At 40.7% G+C, this 14,175-nt stretch overlaps 1 protein-coding gene across 7 annotated transcripts in view; it reads left to right on the forward strand.

The window, feature by feature from the left end:
- The first annotated feature begins 4,190 nt into the window (after nt 1-4,190).
- SNTG2 (syntrophin gamma 2) overlaps nt 4,191-14,175 on the forward strand; it is a 291,451-nt gene continuing 281,466 nt past the window's right edge. For all 7 annotated transcript variants that reach the window (XM_084512370.1, XM_084512371.1, XM_084512376.1 and 4 more), the window contains exon 1: nt 4,191-4,473. In XM_084512370.1, the coding sequence (XP_084368496.1) occupies nt 4,402-4,473 (72 nt within the window). In that variant the 5' untranslated portion in view covers nt 4,191-4,401. The remainder of the gene's footprint in view (nt 4,474-14,175) is intronic.

Genomic DNA, 14,175 nt, shown 5'->3' on the forward strand with positions numbered 1-14,175 from the left:
CTGACTTCAATAGCCGTGTGGATGTTTATGTATAGACAGATAAATGTTTGTAATGTCTTTTTTAAGACTTAGCAACATTTCATGGAAAAATATAATTACACAGTTTCATCCACTTTCCTTTAAAAAGCCTTTAACCTTGACATCTATTTGGCATAATAAAATAAATTATTAATTGTTTTAATGGAAATAGTCTTCATTTTTCATTCTGTAAGCCAAGCGTCTGTGTGCATGCACTTTTATGTATGAATGCAAGTATATGTATGAAAACAGAAGGAAATAAAGACAGATGTGTAACATGGTATTTTCTGAATTCACCAGTTTGCATCCATTTTCATGAATTCTGAACTTATTCAAACTTCACATACAATTGGAAATCTTGCTATCAACCAGGTTAAATCTTAATGAAACTTTTTAGGCATTATCTAACATAAAACATCGGGAGTTTGACTTACATTCATGGTATTTTACTGAAATCACATTTTGCATTCTCTTGACTTACTCTCTCTTTTTGTAACATTACTTTATTACTATTTTTTAAAATAAAATCTCCATGACTAGGAATTTCTAAATATTTGCCCTATTCCAAATTAAAGGGTATATTGTAACGCAGGAAAAAAAAAAAAGTTAAAACTGTCATCACTGCAAAAGCTACCTGACAGTTAGCTTTCAGTAGGTGTATTTCAGGAATGCCAAAAGCAAGGATCAGGTATGCAGTGAAATTGAAAAGTTATGTACAGAGGAAAGAGAAAAACACATAAAAGCTTTTCACTAGTAACAAACTGAGCGATGCATGAACTCCTGAAAAGCTTATAGGTTTCATAAACTATTAAACCTTATTGTCCCTTGAAAATGAATTTATTATTTCAAATTAATTAGTTTTGCAGACTATCACAAATTGGCTTAGCTTACATAACATTAAAAACCATTTTTTTTCTTAGTTGTCAATCAAATCATGTATTCCCACTTGCTTTCAGTACAGCAATACTGCAGGAGAATATAATTTTGTGAAATGCATTCATTAAATAAATAAATAAATAATGGTATTAGTAGTTCCTTAGCTGTCTGAGGTTATCCAATATTCAGTGCATTACACAAATAATTTATGCAATTGTCAGTTTTCAGATAAGCTTCCCAGGAAGTTGTATTTTGTGCAACGGTTGTTATATCCAATTGACAAAGAGTTTAAAATTTAAAGAGTACAGTTTATAGATAAATAGAAACATTCTGAAAAGGACAGACTTATCTCTGTAAGTAATTTTCCATATTTTCCATATTTCCTGTACACTACGATACTACTATGCCATGTACTTTGTATTTACCTGCATCTCAATTTTTTAAACCCCACTTATGCACCACATTTATGTAAGAACATAAATAACCATGAAAAATGTGGGCAGGATAACAAGGTTTTAACTAGAGCAAAACTAGTATCCATACTAGCAAATACCCGTATCTCTTCACAGAAGCCAAACTTCAGTAATTCCCATCCTTCCTAAATGGTCTAAGCACATTTTCATTAATAACCAATACCCTACTTGCACATTATTAGAGGTGTGTACATGCCAACAAAACATGCTGGGTGCATGGGAATTGCCTGTGACTTCTGCAAAGCACAACCACAAAGGGGCTAGGTGTGATGTTTCTCGAGTTAATCAGGACAGCCACTGTTACTTGCTGCTTCCTCTCAATCCCCAGCCCTGGGAGCCTGGGGCAATCCATCTGCAAACAGGCTGCAGCTCTTCTGCGTGGCTGTTCTTTTTCCTTATTCTTTCACCATAAGCAGAAAGACTCACACCTCTCAATGTCAGCACACTCTGCATGCACACAGGTTTATATGGTTGCGTTAGGTTCCGGCCTGGACTCCCTAACGTTTCACACTGCCAGCTTGTTGTCACACATTTTTCTTCAGGCATGGAGTGCGATAAATGACTTTTTTTTTTTTTTTTTTTTTTTACCCACAGGGCAGATTGGGACAGATTGGCTTGAGTATGAGCACTACCTGTTTAGGAGGTAACTACTTGCTGCATGGCAAACTCCAAGGCTCTGGGCATGGCAAAGAAAACCACTCAGGCAATGGCAGAGAGCCCTGAGCACATCTGGAGAACACCCAAAACACCATAACCTCTCAGAGCAAGCTGCCCTCTTGTCCATCTCTCCACATCTTCTGTGGGGCTCTGGTATGTGCAAAGCTGAATCAGTAAACAGAAATGGCATGCAGCACAGCATGCAGTACTTGTTTGAGATAGTATGTGGTTCCAAGAAGTTTGGGATTTGGAAAGAGAATTTTCCCGATAGAGTAAAGCACAGCAGTGTTTTGTACAGTTACCTCTGAGGTGCACTTTTCATTCCTGCTCTAACTACTGTGCTGCTTTTACAAAAACAAGCAAAAAAAAACAACACTACTTTTGCAAAGAATAGAGAGAACATCCTTAAAATTAACTTTAGAAAAAAACATGGCTTGCTCCACTCATCCTTTTTTCTTTTCTTTTTTTTTTTTTTTTTAAATGTTATTTGTGCATGATTGATTCTCATGCTTGCAGGGAAAGACAGCAACTTCAGAATGGAAAAAGAGTGTCTTTTCAAACTTTAGTCAGGTAAGAGAGCAAAAAGTTGCATGTGTGAAACTGCAACTTTGTTAAATAAACCAAGGGAAAAATATAAGAGCAAAGCTTTTCCCTGTGTCCCTTCAGAGACCCTACTAACAGTTACTGCATCAGGGATCACACTGCACCTCTTCTCCTTAATTCCAGTTCCAGTGTTGCAACACAGGCCTACAAAATTTTCCCAAACTGATGGCCCAGGCTACCCGGTTAGGAACTTAGGTGCTGGTAACACCAGAGTTAAAACCGAAGATCAACAGAAGAACAAAAGCCTACGGTAACGTTTGGAGGTGCAAATGTTCCTCTCTTGAGTCACACCACGATTAGCAGAGGGATGTCAAACCCCTCCTGATCTTGATTTGAAGATGACTTCAGCAGGGTGTGCACCTTGCGGGATGGCCCTGTGTCACTGGGGCCTGCACACTGACACCAGCATGGCAACACCCCCTAACCCTGGCTCCTGCAGCCGCCCAGTGTCCCCCTTAGAATCACAAAATCATTAAGGTTGGAAAAGACCTCCAAGATCATCTGGTCCAGCCATCACCCTACTGTCATCATCACCCACTAAACCATGTCCCTAAGGACCACGTCCAACCTTTCCTTAAACACCCCCAGGGATGGTGACTCCACCGTCTCCCTGGGCAACCCGTTCCAATGCCTGACTCCTCTTTCTGAGAAGAAACATCTCCTAGTTTCTAACCTAAATCTCCCCTAGCACAAGTTGAGGCCATTCCCTCTAGTCCTATCACTAGTTATTTGTGAGAAGAGGCCGACGCCCAGCTCCTCACAACTCCCTTTCAGGTAGCTGTAGAGAGCAATGAGGTCTCCCCCGAGCCTCCTCTTCCCCAGACTAAACAACCCCAGTGCCCTCAGCTGGTCCTCACAGGACTTGTGTTCCAGGTCTTTCACCAGCTTCGTAACCCTTCTCTGGGCATGCTCCAGGGCCTCAATGCCCTTCTTGTACTGAGAGGTCCAAAGCTGAACACAGTACTCAAGGTGCAGCCTCACCAGAGCTGAGTACAGGGAGGTGATCACCTCCCTGGTCCTGCTGGCTACACTATTCCAGGATGCCGTTGGCCTTCTTGGCCACCTGGGCACACTGCTGGCTCATGTTCAGGCGAGCATCAACCAGCACCCCCAAATCCTTTTCCTCTGCACAGCTTTCCAGCCACTCTGCCCCAAGCCTGTAGCGCTGCATGGGGTTGTTGTGACCAAAGTGCAGGACCCAGCACTTAGCCACGCTGAACCTCATCCCATTGCCCTCTGCCCATCGACCCATCCTGTCCAGGTCCCTCTGCAGGACCTTCCTACCCTCGGGCAGATAAACACTTCCCCCCAACTTGGTGTCGTCTGCAACCTTACTGAGGGTGTACTCAATTCCCTCATCCCAGTCATCAATAAAGATATTAAGGAGGTTAAGCCCTTCCCCGGGCACAAGCTCCCCGGGCAGGAGCTGCCCATCCCGCCGGTGCCGTGCCGGGGAGGAGCAGAGCCGCCCTCCCGGCTGCACCCAGAGCCCCGTCTGTCGGGATGCGGCCGCAGAGGGGAGGGGAGCCCGAGCGGCGGCGCCTTCCCCCCGGAGAAGAGCGAAGTTAAATAGGCAGCGCTCCTCCGCCGCCTTCCTCTCTCCCCTCCCGGCTCGCAGCCTCCGGCGAGCCCCCCGCTCCCCGCCCACCGTGCCGGGGCCGCGGTGCGGAGCGGTGCGGAGCCGGGACACGCCGCTCGCCTCTCGGTGCCTGCAGGCGCCGCGTCCCGCCGAGCCGCCCGCCTGAGAGGAGCCAAGCCAGCTGCATGGGAGGAGATGAGCGTGGCGGGGAAGCAGCCGCCTCCAGCACCGCTTGAGCGCCCCGGCAGCCTCCTCGTCCCCACCTGGGCAAGTAGCCGAGCTCCCCGCCGCCTTGTCCCGGCACCAACTCCCACCGCGCTGCCCGGAGGGAGGCGCCTGCCTGCGGGGAGAGCGGGGGGCAGCGGGGTGGGGAGCGGGGCGAGAAGGCAGCCCGGCCGCTGCAAGGCTGCCCCTCTCACTGGGGGCTGCGGGCAGCACCCTCCTGCAGCCCCCCGGGAAGTTTTGGGGGCCCCGAGGGGAGGGAGGTGGCGGTGGGGGAAGCTGCCTCAGGCCGGGGGGCTCGGTGCGGTGATTGGGGGGGGGGGGAGTTGGGAAATACTCGCGACTTTGGTGGCAGCGCCTTTGAGAAATCATTTATAAACGATGCCCTCTGATGGTGGTTCTCAGCTGTCCTTGATTTATTAAATTAACGTCATCTAGTGTGCCCTCCGTACCTTTTAAAATAATGACGGGCTTCGTGGTTTAGTACGGCGCTCGTCTTGGCATTGCAGGGTTGTTTTGTGGGAGTGTAATTGCAGTGTTTTTCAGCCACTGTCTAAAAAGTTGCATCCGTTATAAAATAGTTTACCGGTGCTAAAATAAACAGCTGATTCATTTTTTTGCCCTGTCCTTCAAGCTATTTCGGTGACCACAGCCTTGTGATTTATGAAGAAAAACTGTTATCTTCCTAGTGTTTTACCTACCGCATTATTTAGGAGTCACCTGCTTTCAGCCGTGTTCTCCTTCGCAGTAATTTCGTAACTTCTTTGAGTCTCTGTAAGCTTAGGACAGAGGATGGGTATTTGGAAGACACAGGTGGAGAAGCAAAGATACAGGTTTTGTAGATACCTGGAATCACAAGCAAGTACAACTGTCTGCAGATCTGTGGAAATAAATTTCATCGTGTCCTAGCCCACTTTTGCACTGTATACGTTTGCATTCCTCTTTTGGCAGTGTAGGAAGAGATGCAAGCATTTCTTTTTGGGGGTCTAGATTTTTTTTTAATTAAAAAGAAAATAATCAAATTATTATGCTGTAGGATCCTCTGTGTTGCAAAGCTGTTGCACAGCTCTTGATCTGCAAGACCTGTTCCTGAAATGTAAAAATAATTTGTGCAGCAATTACCTAAAATGTTAACAGCTGAGTAGGTTGTATGGCAGTTCAGAATATTTCAGCGTTAAAGGTGAGGAATAATCACTATCATTAGGTGAAATTTATGACTGGTATTCTTGTAGTGGTGTTAAATGCATACATCTAAGGCCAATAGGACATGCTGTTCCTTCTGATACTTGTGGGACTTATGCCTGTGATACTGCCTGGAGCAAAGCTAGTTCCCAAATGAAGGTGAGCTGGCCCCTTGGGCAAGTGTGGTAAGAACTAAAGGCTCGTGGGCATATAGTTTACCTGGACCCTCAATGAGAAATAGGAACATGAATCAAATTCTTTGGCAAGCTGTTTCAAATAAATGCAGAACAACTTTGCCTCACTTTCCAGAGTATTTAAAATATGATTGAAAGAATGCCTATATACATAGTATTTAAAAAAAAAAAAAAAAAAAGTCTTATAGACCTTAAGTTCAACAGGGACATCTTATGGCAGATATTCAGATACTTATTTATATGAGTTCATAACTGCATAGCTTCCCAGAGATGTAACGTACTTGTGCAGAGAAGTATACTCTTAATATCTTAAAAAATAAGGCCTTCTTTTATGATTAATAGTGTGATAGGTGCTTGATTAATTGAGTGGCTTTAACACTACTGGAATCTGAGTCTGTTTACCTTGCTAAAATAAAAATCTCACACATATTAGTATCAGTGAATGGATTGTGTTTGTGCAAGTTTTCTCAGAAATAAGATATGACAACACCAGTTACCATTTAACTATTAAATATTGCATGCTGAGTCCAATTCATTGGGATTGTAGTAGCTAGGCAGCCTTAACTTTTAAGGGTACCCTTATTTTATTTTTTTTTTCTTCTTCAGAAGGATGACAGTTAACGCTAGTCCTTGGAAAGTAGCTCAGTTTACTTCTAAATTGAAGATAGCATTATTTGAAACATAATCCCCATTTATTTTATGTGTTTTATGTGAGCCTTTTAACACTAAGGGCTCTGTTAAGGCTTTTATTTTTGCTATGGGTCTATTAACTTCTTAAAGTTTAATCGCTGATGCTCTGTTCTGTAGAACTGAAGTTTCAGTTAGACTTTGTCTCTAACATTTCGATACTCGTCATTCTGGATCAGACACATGCTCGTATTGAGCCGATTTCAGAAAGCTGTGTGTTTCCTTCATCTATAGTGAGCTTTTTATTTGGATTTCTAGTATAATTCTTCCCCTCTTTGCCCCTCAGAAAATACCAAGAGGTCAAATCCTTTAAGGATTGTTACCCACTATGTCAGCATGTATCTGCCACAGTTTTATGTGAATTTTTTCAGTCTCATTGTTCTTAATGTGTTAAATATTGTGGCTTTCATTGTATTACTAGAAGCATGAAAGAGAAAGATAGCCTTACAGTCATTCATACTACTGATATGCTAGTTTTTTAGAATGAAGAAATAAAAGTATATAGCTCATTGTTATGTAGGAATATCTTGTCAGTAGTTTTTTGGAATAGGGAATATTCTCTTAAAATTCTATTGTTTAAATTACATGTCATCAACTAGTAGACTGTTTTCTAATAGCTTTTCTTGTGACTCTGTATGGAAGTTGTCAGCAGACTTTTTATTTATTTATTTTTTTATTTATCTGTTTTTTAATTTATTTATTTATTAATTCAGCAGAAACCCAAAGGAAAAAAGGGATTGGGAACTTTTTTGGATGGTGTTCTTATCGGGAGTTACCCAAATTGGGATCTTGATAAGAGGACAAAGTGCAACACATGCAGATTTTCTGTTTCTTTTCCCCTCTTTTTTTTTCACTATATCTGTGTAATTCAGATACTTGGATAGAGGCACAAATACAAATATTTATTTACTTTTGTGTGTGTATGTTTGTTTTTGTTTGGCACCCACCAGCACAGAAACTTCCCGAAGGTGAACACTAGGTGTCATGTTACCACAAACATCGCTGCAGCTTGCCTTTTCCCTAGTCACCTTTTCAGGATCATCAACATTCAAGCTTGCCATTTTCCTAAAATAGATGGCCACCACTGATGTTCCACATCAGTATTTTGGTAGGCTTGGACCACATTCAGCCATACTATATGTGACCGTAAGAAACACTGCTTGCTTCAACTTTCTTTTGTTTTATTATTAAAAGTTACACCAGCACTTAGCATGGATTTCAAGTTTATTTCCATGGTCTGTCTACACCACAAAATGAATCAATAGGATATACTTACTAATTGAAGCTTTTGCTACTGCACAGTCATTTTTGGTTATAATTTATTGCTGAGCAAAGGCTGATCTCAGATTTTTCTGTTAGCAATTGAGCTAATTTGACTCCTAATGTGGGGATGGAAAGCACAAGAAGACAGATAGTAGAGCTTTATGATATGGAGGGGGTGTCCTGGTGTTCCATTGTATGAATCCAAATGATTACTTATCAGTGCAACTTTTGTTGATTTCACACCAATTTGGGAAGAATGTGGTTTTTTTATTGTTATTTTTTCATTTTTTTCCCCAATAAAAATCTGGAAAATAATAGTTTCAAGATCCTATTAAAAATTTACCAAGCTTTTACTAAACATCAGACATTGCAAGTTTTTCATGTTTCTTTACTCTTCAACCCTCCTCTCAAAAACAAAATCTGACTCCTGCTTCTATCTGTATGTATCTCCATGAAAACAGTTATCAAACCTATAAAAATAAGATTCGAGCTTCTGGTTTTAACAACTTAATGGAAATAAGCCTTGCGCCCACCTGCTGCTCTGAAAAACAATATCTGATCTCAGACAAAGAACAGCGTTGGTATTCTCTTTACACCTCAGATCTGTGTTTCATATTGTAAGCATTTTTTTTCCTGATGTTTTAAACATTTTATGAGATGAATATAAATAGAATGACTTGCGCTTGGGCACGCAAAGACTGCTGCGAATAGAAGTGGTAGCAGAGCTCAGCAGAAGGAATAGTGCATGACCGTGTTCCTACAACGTGGACAGCTAATACTGCTTGTCCGTGACACTGTGGTAATAGAGACAGCACGCAAAAATCAGACTGACTTGAGTTGGAAGGGACCTTGGGTGGTCAGTGAGTCTAACCTGTGGTAAGCAGCGACATTGTTGAGCTATGACTTAGCTGCTTGAGGCTTTTCACATTGCATCTTGAAAATCTCCAAGGATGGGGACTGTCAAACCTCCTTGGGCAACCTGCTCCACTGCTCAGTCATTCCCATGGTGAACTGGGGGGCAGCTGCTAGGACCCCTGAAGCCATCTCTTCTCCAGGTTTGACAAGCCCAGCCTCTCACAGGGCTCCAGGTCTGCTCTGGCTCCCTTGGTGGGCATCCATTGCCACTGGTCCAGTTTCTCAATATGTTTCTGGTCCTGGGGGGGAGAAAACTGGATGCAGTGTTCTGGAGGTGCTCTAATGAGCCTTAAGTAAAAGGAAGTGTTCAGGGTGATCTCGCCTCTGATGATGCTGGTGCTTCTAGCCTTTGTGGCTGCTTTTTTTTTCCTTGCTTTTGGAAAAAAAAAATAAAAAAAATACCGATGTTGACTTTCATCGGAAGTTAAGATTCATTTATTATAAAAAAACTTCCTTCATGTTAAAGTAAAATACTTGGAACGATTTGCTCATCCTTCATATTACCGACGAAGCTGACAGTTAAAGCCAACAGAGGCCCAAGATGGTGCTACATTCCAGACACCATTTATCAGCTTCACTCATTTAATCCAGAGGTGATCTAATTTTTTTTTTTTTTTTGGTCTGTTTTCTTTTAAAAAGGGCAGGCTGATTCTCATGTTTTGAACTCCTCTGTACCCGTCTGTCTGAACTTTCTGCCTGAAGAACAGAGTGACTCCAGTGAGATCTGTCATGCAGGAATCCTTCTGCCACTCCTTATTTATGTTTGTCAGCAGGCAGATTTCTGTAATGAGATTAACAAACTCTCTAAAGGATATAACCTTGAAAGCTGGAACCCTTTAGCACAGCCTAATCAATATTATCTCATTTATTATCTCCTTGTGAAGTTCAGATTGTAGTAGGCACAAAATACGTTTGTAGTATTCAGAGACGATCTGGGTAGGAAAATCAATGCAGAACCTCAGTTGTTCTGTATTGTGTTTGAAGAGGTGTGGTGCATGCTCGCACCACATATGCCACTTTAAAGCCATTAGCCTTACAATGCTTTCCCCTGCCATCCTGAACTTGCACAACTGTTTGTTGCTTTGGGATTTTTGTCTTAGCACAGTTTGTATAAGATGTCCAAGTCAACGGATGAATAAAATCTGAGGAGAAACTCATCCTGTGACTAGACACACCCTGTGTAACACAATCTGCTGGGGAAAGTGAAGCCAGGATAGCTTTCTTCACAGGCAGTTCTTAGCCATGCTGTAGCTGCGTTTCCCAGACTTTGAGTAGCCCAATTTCATAGCACCTTGAAGGTTTAAAGCAGTGCTTACTTCCCCATTTTTGTGATGGAGCTGTAGGGTTAATTAATGTGGTGAGGACCACAGAAGCAATCTTATCCAAAGAGGGATGAAACCAAAGCCTGTTAGTATCAAATCTTTATTGTCATTTCACAATCATTGCTCCCTGCCATAAAAGGGAATTCTAGTTGTTGCACCTTTTGATGGGGATTCCCTTTTTATGCCCAGTTTTGCTGGAGGACTAACAACAAGTGGACAGGGTTCAAATGGGGCTCGGAGAAGCTCATTGTTGTGATGAACTAGAAGTAGAAGCCTGTAGAGAAATGGTTATGTAGGCTACACTGTGTGCTCTGGTGGACAAGAGCTTCTTCAGTGATATTGTTCTGATTTGTACTATCAGTTACTAATATCTGCCTGTAAATTGGAAAAAATTAGAAACAGTAATACACCACTGCGAGTTGCCAATTATGCTGCCAAGGGGGTGGGCATTATTATTCCTACTTTACCAGTGGAGAAGCTAAAGAAGTTATAGTTAAGGTGTTGGGTTAATTTGTTTGTTTGTATTAAAATTCTGATTGAGTGAATTGTTTTTGAGTAATTTATATGTCTTGAATACATGCAGAAACTTTTCTGAAGATTATATGGAGAATGTTTTTCAGCTTTAATGGTTTCTTCCATATCTCAATTAGATACGTTTTTGGGGGGCTTGAATAAGTCACGCATTATCCTGTCCCATCCAGTAATGGACGTGGACCTCTGTGGAGAACACTAATTCATCAAACTGAAGTGCATAAACATACTTGCTTCTGCTGCTCACGTAAATCAGGAGTCATATTTTTGTCGTCACTGAAAATGTCAATTTGTAATATAATTTATATAATAGTTAATATGTAACATAAAATGTTAAACAGAAGAACAAGCAAGCACGTTAAAAACTGTCTTAAATAACATGGGAGACAGCGATTAGTATTTATTTTATTTCCTCTATGGAAACTGTCTTTAGCTTCTAAATGTATGTAAGACTATTCAGTTTATTGGAGTAAAGCATCTAAATTGTTCTCATATTGAATATAAGGAGGATGCATTCACATTTGAAAACTTTTCATTGCAAGCATGTATTGCCATCTTCCTCTCCAGCAAAAGCTGTTCATTCAACAGGCAAAGAAAGAGATTATTTATTTGTTTGTTTGTTTGTTTTTTCCACTGGCTGCAGCTAAGAGCTAGATACTGCAAGAAAATTTATGGGCACATATCTTTCCATGCAAATCCCATTTAACAGTATTAAGTCAATTTTTTAGAAAGGCTTAAGGACTTATTTACAAGTCTGGTTGTAATAAAATGCAAGTTTCTTTTGTACCAATAAAATATTCTACTCTCTTCCAAGCAGGAATTAGAATCTAGTTTTATGTGCTTTGTCGTTTCCTTTATTTTTTTTTTAATGATATCCTTCTGTCTTAGGCAGTGTTTTAGTAAACATAACATTAGTCATCATTCTGCTACCCTCCGTGAGCCCCAAGTGAATGGCAATATAAGGATGTACAGCAATCCACAATATTCTAATTTTTAGAGTATAGTTGAAGCACAAGGTATGTTGCCAGATGAGTCTGCCATTCTTCTTTTGTGATGTAGCTATCGCTTTTTATAAAATCCTTTCTTTTTCTAGTCTTGAATTGTCAGCGTATTTATCAGTTGCATCAACACACTGTTTTATACAAGTATTTATTGTACTTTTCATTTAAAAGATGGATTAATTACTAAGGCATCTGGTGCGTCATATGGTGTATATGCTGGATGTGCTAAACAGAATAGTCTTTTTTAAATAAGAGAAAAGTGACATTGCATAAAAGGATTAGACTTTCAAGTGTGCTTTGAAGAGTTACTTTACAGTACTAAAATCTCCAAGTCTGTTCCGGATTTTGTGATCATTAAAGGAATCTTTGATTCTACTGGAAAAAATATGCATGCCTGTATGCATCTATACTTGTAATATATTCAAAACATTAAAAAAAAAAAAGACACTTTTCTGACAAGAACTTTATTATATACAGGAAAGTTATATGATACTTCTTCCTGATGAACTTCACAGAACTGCTGCTACAAATACTTCTGTTTACAATTTGTAAGGCAAGGAGTTTTTACTGTCTATAGAAATTATGTCCTCCACGGTTATCATACACTAAACAAAGAACTTCTCAGTGTTCAGTCTATAGATAATAGATACACGCTTAATACAAACTCCAGGCTTATTTTACATTAGAAAATTACTGAATTCTACTGTAGCCAAAATTACTAAATGACACCAGTTTAAAGTTGAATTACTAATTTATCACATTGTGGCATCACCAGGGGAAGGGTGACAGAAATTGAATATGGATCAATTTATTCACTGTTTGCAGTTTTACATCTCTGCTCCCAATTGACTGAAATTAGGTATGTATTACCCTTTTTACTTCAGAAGTTTCAGAAGATGAAGCTTAAATTTACCTAGTGTACCTTCCCTTTTCAAAAATTAATTTCTTAATTGAAGTTAGACTTCCCACAGTTTAATAGCTGTGTCTATATGTGCACATATTTATATTATCTTTTGTTAAATGTGGCATTGACAAAAACATGGCACTATCACAACTCAGTTTCAGCAGTCAGAACTGGAAATGTGGGATGTGCTGGTCTCAATGGAATTTCAAAAGAAAAGTGATCTTTTCCGAAAAAATACTGATTCAAAAAAGAAAGCAATCTTCTTTGAGTGGGTCCTCCTGAGAATCTGTTTAATATCTTTATTAATGATATAGACAGTGGGATTGAGTGCACCCTCAGTAAGTTTGGGGACGACACTAAGTTGAGGGACGCAGTTGACACAACAGAAGGAAGGGTAGCCATCCGGAGAGACCTGGACAGGCTTGCAAAGTGGGCCTGTGTAAACCTCATGAAGTTCAACAAGGCCAAGTGCAAGGTCTGCATCTGGGCTGGGGCAATAGCTTGAGAACAGCCCCCTACAGCAGGACTTTGAGGTACCAGTGGATGAAAAATGCGGCATGAGCTGGCAATTCATGCTTGCAGCAGAGAAAGCTGCCTATATCCTGGGCTGCATCAAAAGAAATGTGGCTAGCAGGTTGAGGGACTCCAACCTCAACTTTCAGCCTTGTGGGACCCCACTTAGAGTACTACATTCAGCTTTGGGGCCCCCAGCACAAGAAGGACATGGACCTGTTGGAGCTAGTCCAGAGGAAGGCCATGAGGCTCATCAAGGACTGGAGCACCTCTCTTACAAAGAAAAACTGAGAGAGATGGGGTTATTTGGCCAAGAAAAGAGGGGCTCCAAAGATACCTTATAAAGAGCTACCCTTAGACCTTCCAGTACCTAAAGGGGGCCTACTGGAAAGCTAAGGAGGAACTCTTTGTCAAGGACTGTAGTGATAGGACAAGGGGTAATAGCTTTAAACTAAAAAAGGGTAAGTTTACATTAGATAAACTGTGATTTTAAAAGGGAGGTGTTCTGGGAAATGAGCCTGAAATTTGAATTGTCAAAATGGTACCACAACAAGTCTGCTGATGTGGATTAGTGAAATGAAATTATTTAGATCTGCTTTACATACACAACCCAGAAGAGCTTTCTCTCGATCTTGACAGTCAGACAATAGAAATTGTAGGTTGGAAGAGTGCTTCCTTCTCCTGTCTTTTACCACCTGTAATTCAACCTTTACAGAAAGAAAACAAAAATCAGAGTTACGATTGTTACCAAGAGCAAACTTGGAGCTGTTGGAGTCATCGGTGACTAATACCCTCAAGAATATTTCTTTCAGATGTCAGGAAGTAGGAAAGAATGGGTAATCTTGTACTGACTCCAAGTCAAAACCAAATCAAACCAAAATCCACAATCATTAATAATCAGACTTGACTTTATCACCTCTTCTTTTTTTAAGTTTATTGTGTGACTAATTCAGAAGTGGTGGCAAGGGGCAGGGCAAACAAACTGCTTATATACCCCTCTATTTCTGTATTTCACTCATTTCTGCTCCTTTCCTCTTTATAATCATTGTGTTGTATCTCAAACGAGGAGTTTCTGGCTTTCTCATTAGCATCTACTTTTCAGAGACGTTCTGTGTAACTGTCACATTGGTTGACAAGAAGTAAACACAAATGGAGAGAGGATAAATATATATTATATATATAAAGAACAGAATCATTACTCGAGGAATGACTCCAGGGTAGTTATTCAAGGGAGT

This window comes from Aythya ferina (assembly GCF_964211825.1).
Source record: "Aythya ferina genome assembly, chromosome: 3".
NCBI lineage: Eukaryota > Metazoa > Chordata > Aves > Anseriformes > Anatidae > Aythya > Aythya ferina.